Genomic DNA, 3,710 nt, shown 5'->3' with positions numbered 1-3,710 from the left:
GAGCCCGTGGGGTTATTGGGGGTGGGGGGGCGTGGGACCGGGGTTAGAAGGTCCGTAGGGCTATTTGGGGATACGGAGGGGGAGCGAGGCCTGTGGTGCTCCTGAGAGTGCTGCGCTCGCCCGAACAGGCGCCGTGAGCTGCTCGCAGCGGGCTGGAGAGCCGCCTGTTAGCCGTTAACGTTCGGCTTTGTCACCAGGCAAATTGCTGTCACCTTCAGATCCTAGCAGACTTGAGGCTAATTAATTTAAAATCGTTTCAGAGAGCAGCACGGAGACAGGGCACGCAGATGGGCAGCCCGTGGTGATCCTTCTGGGCTGGGTAGGCTGCCAGGACAGGCATCTGGCCAAGTACAGCGCAATGTACAGTCAGAAGGTGAGCAGCTTGCTTCTGCTTTCATGGCACTGTCGTACAGCTCTTGGGGACGCTGTCCCTGTTCTACGCTGTCTTTGTGCTGCATGTTGGTGAAATCGCTCTAAACCCTCTGTGTCTGAAGTCATTAGGTGGTGAGCTCTTGTCCTTGGAAGCTCCTTGTGTCCAGCAGCAGTGTTACCTAACAGCTGCTGATGTCATCTTTGTGCATGCAGCTGAGATAAAAATACTGCCTTGGAGAAGTCTTCTGTGGTTATGTGAATCATTGGAGTGTTCTGGGGCTTTTAAAGTTAACTGCATTAGCTGTCCAAACAGGCAAATATGTTGGGAAAGGCAATGCATCTACTGCTTGCTGATGGGCAGCAGCATAGACTGCAAGGCCAGGCTGGGGCATGACAGATGTATCAGCAGCATTTGCTCTTCCAGCTTTTCCTTTCTCTGTTGATAGTTCATATAAATGTTCATTCAAATTTGTTGTAACTTGTCTGAAACAGGTGCCTTGTGACAGAAATACCTGCTTAGCAACTTGAACTAGAGGTCTGTCTAGATAGTGGTTCTTTAAATTATGGTATCTTCGTTTCTAATAGTTTATCTGACTGGAATGTCCCCAGCTTGTGGTATTGGGACCTATTTGATTATTTTGGTCAGCATACAAGAATCTTGTATTTATCCAAACTTGTTTCAACTACAGGTGGTTAAATTTGTACATAAACAAGTGTATTGTTAATGTGTAATCCAGTGTGAGAGTCACAAATTGGCTGGTTCTGATGAAGAATTAATTGTTAAGCAATTATTGCGACTAAGAGATGCTGCTGACTGGGTGAGGTTCACGTTATGTGGCAGCATGCCAACTGCTGTGGAAATACTTTTCTGTCAGGAAAGTTGCTGATATTGAGAAAGGATAGGAAAGCTTTTCTTAGAGCCTTAATGAGGAAGTGGCTGCAACCATGGCAAGGCAGTATAGAGAGCTTGATTTGAAGAACTTGATATCTTCTCTTCTGCTTAATTCAGTGACAAAGGAGCCCTGGGAGGGAGGGCTGCCTTGGTGCCTTTGTCTTGTGTTTGTCAGTGCATAATGCCGCTGAATTTAGGTGACAACAGAAGATTGGAAAGGATCTGGAACATCATTCAAGCCTGCTGCTGTTGTAGAAAGCTTTTGATAAGTCTTTGTACTGTTGTGATTAATATAATCCTATTCATAGAGTTTAGAATATTCTGAGTTGGAAGGGAACCACGAGGATCATCGAGTCCAACTCCTTTCATGCTGATGCATTGCTAATAACACTAAAGAGTCTCTTGGCCCCATGATTTCTGTTGGAAATCTGTTCCAAATGTTAGTTCATGGTACAGCAGCTCGCCTGCTCCGTATAATTTACAGCCCAAACCAAATATGCGTGGGTTCTCTTTCTGTTCTGTTTAGGGGTGCACTGTCATCCGCTACACAGCTCCATGGAGGACGATATTCTTCGCTGAGAGCTTTGGCTTCAAATCCCTCCACACCCCAGCCAAGAGACTCCTGGAGCTGCTCTTTGACTACAGCATTGAGAACAGGCCGGTGCTTTTCCACGTCTTTAGCAATGGTGGTGCCATGCTCTACCGTTACATCATTGAGGCACTTCACACTCAGCAGCCCTTTAAGAACCTCAAAGTCGCAGGCACTGTTTTTGATAGCGCCCCTGGCAGAAGGAATTTGAGAGGAGCCCTTCGTGCCTTGGCAACTGTCCTAGCATCCACGAACATGCTGCTCAGGTATCTCCTTATGCTCACTTTTGCTACTACAGTTGTCGTGCTGCGGATCCTGCTGTACCCACTGACTCGCTTCATCCACGAGAGCCACTACGATGCCCTGCTGAAGGCACCCTCCCGGTGGCCTGAGCTTTACCTCTACTCCCAGGCAGATGCCATCATCAATGCCAGTGATGTTAAGCACATGGCTGACGCACGGCAGCAGCTCGGTGTCTCCGTGAAGGCCGTAGACTTCACAGATTCAGCTCACGTCAGCCACCTGCGGGTGTATCCCACCTACTACAGCACCCTCTGTACGACTTTCCTGTCTGACTGCGTCAGGGCTTTGCCTCGTTAGTGGTGTAACGGCCTCCCTTATTTGCCTCTGCTTTGCTCAGATTCTGTGGGGAATGCCATCCCCTTTGCCTTTATGTCATTGAAGGGAGGAAAGCAGAGACTTTGTGCTTTTTTTTTCCCCATCAGTTACAAGTCTGAAAGCCTCCTTGAGCCAGCCACAACATAGCAAAAAGTAGATCTGGAGTAATTTAAAGAACTGAAAGTGCTGCAGTCTGAGCCCTGAGGTGTTACGGACCACAGTTTCACATGGAGTGTTGCTTGTTTCCTCCTGTCTTGTGGTGTTCTCCATGTCTGTGTGTCCTTGTCCAATGTGCATGTTCTGTGGCCTTGTACTGATTCTACAATACAGCTCTGCAGTGTCTTTGTTTTTTTCCCCTCTCTGCTGTTTCTTTCATTTTGCATCGAGCAAACAGAAGTAGATCTACAAGATTTCCCTCATCTCTTGGCATTGTCTGGTTCCATCAAAGCTCTGAGAGCAGCCAAAGCACTGATTCCCTCGCCCTGGAGCAGACCTCAAATGTTTGTGGTAACTTTTGTGTTCTTGAACCAAAAAAAAAAAATTTGTTAACCTTATGGATGTGTCTTGTTTCTTCTCTGTCTTGTTGTGTGTTGTTCTCAGTACTTTTGCTTTCCTGGGGAGCGTTTATTACTGATTGTCTTTGAGCAACCTGGATTGTGCATCCAACCTTGGTGATTTTACGGTCTGGAAGTGCAGGGAAACAGCACAGCCGTAATCCAAAAGATCCCAGAAACTGAAAGGTGGAGCTACAGAGAAAAACGAAACTGTCTTCTGGAGCTGTGGTTGGTACTGGGTGTTCCTTAAATCACTTCCTGTGGGAGCTAGCCCGCAGCTGACCGTGAAATTCAATGCTTTTCCCCATAATGTTCTCTTTGGACGATCAGTCTTTGCTGTCTGTGTATTGGTGATATAAAGCACAAATGCCGTCCCCGTAGCGAGGAGGAAGCTCCTTGCACTGCGCTTCAGCCACGTTTGGCTTTGGGAGTTTCCTGGGGGGAGCGAAGGAGGATAAAGGCAGAGAACAGCTGTTGGGTGAGATGTTACCCCGTGTCAGCACCGTGTGCTCATCGCGGCCAGCTCTCGATCCCCGCCCCGAGATGGGCAGGAAGGGGTCTTGGAGTTGAAACTTGTGGTTTTCAAGGGTGTATGGGGTACGTGAGCTGGCCGAGGGCGCTGAGGGCTGCCTTCCCAGGATGCCAAGCGGGCTGTCGGCGCTCGTTGCTCGGAGCTGCCCCGGCT

The 3,710-nt window shown here is 48.5% G+C and overlaps 1 protein-coding gene across 1 annotated transcript; it reads left to right on the top strand.

Annotated features, from left to right (window-relative positions):
- The first annotated feature begins 69 nt into the window (after window positions 1–69).
- On the top strand, window positions 70–3,025 carry TMEM53 (transmembrane protein 53). The gene is made up of 2 exons (XM_003208781.4): window positions 70–373; window positions 1,791–3,025. Exons 1-2 carry the CDS (start codon window positions 359–361, stop codon window positions 2,451–2,453), a joined length of 678 nt encoding a protein of 225 aa, XP_003208829.1. The 5' UTR covers window positions 70–358; the 3' UTR covers window positions 2,454–3,025.
- The last annotated feature ends 685 nt before the right edge of the window (window positions 3,026–3,710 follow it).

This window comes from Meleagris gallopavo, chromosome 10, assembly GCF_000146605.3.
Source record: "Meleagris gallopavo isolate NT-WF06-2002-E0010 breed Aviagen turkey brand Nicholas breeding stock chromosome 10, Turkey_5.1, whole genome shotgun sequence".
Lineage (NCBI taxonomy): Eukaryota > Metazoa > Chordata > Aves > Galliformes > Phasianidae > Meleagris > Meleagris gallopavo.
Note: the sequence above shows the minus strand (reverse complement) of the source record. Positions and strands in the feature narration are given on the sequence as shown.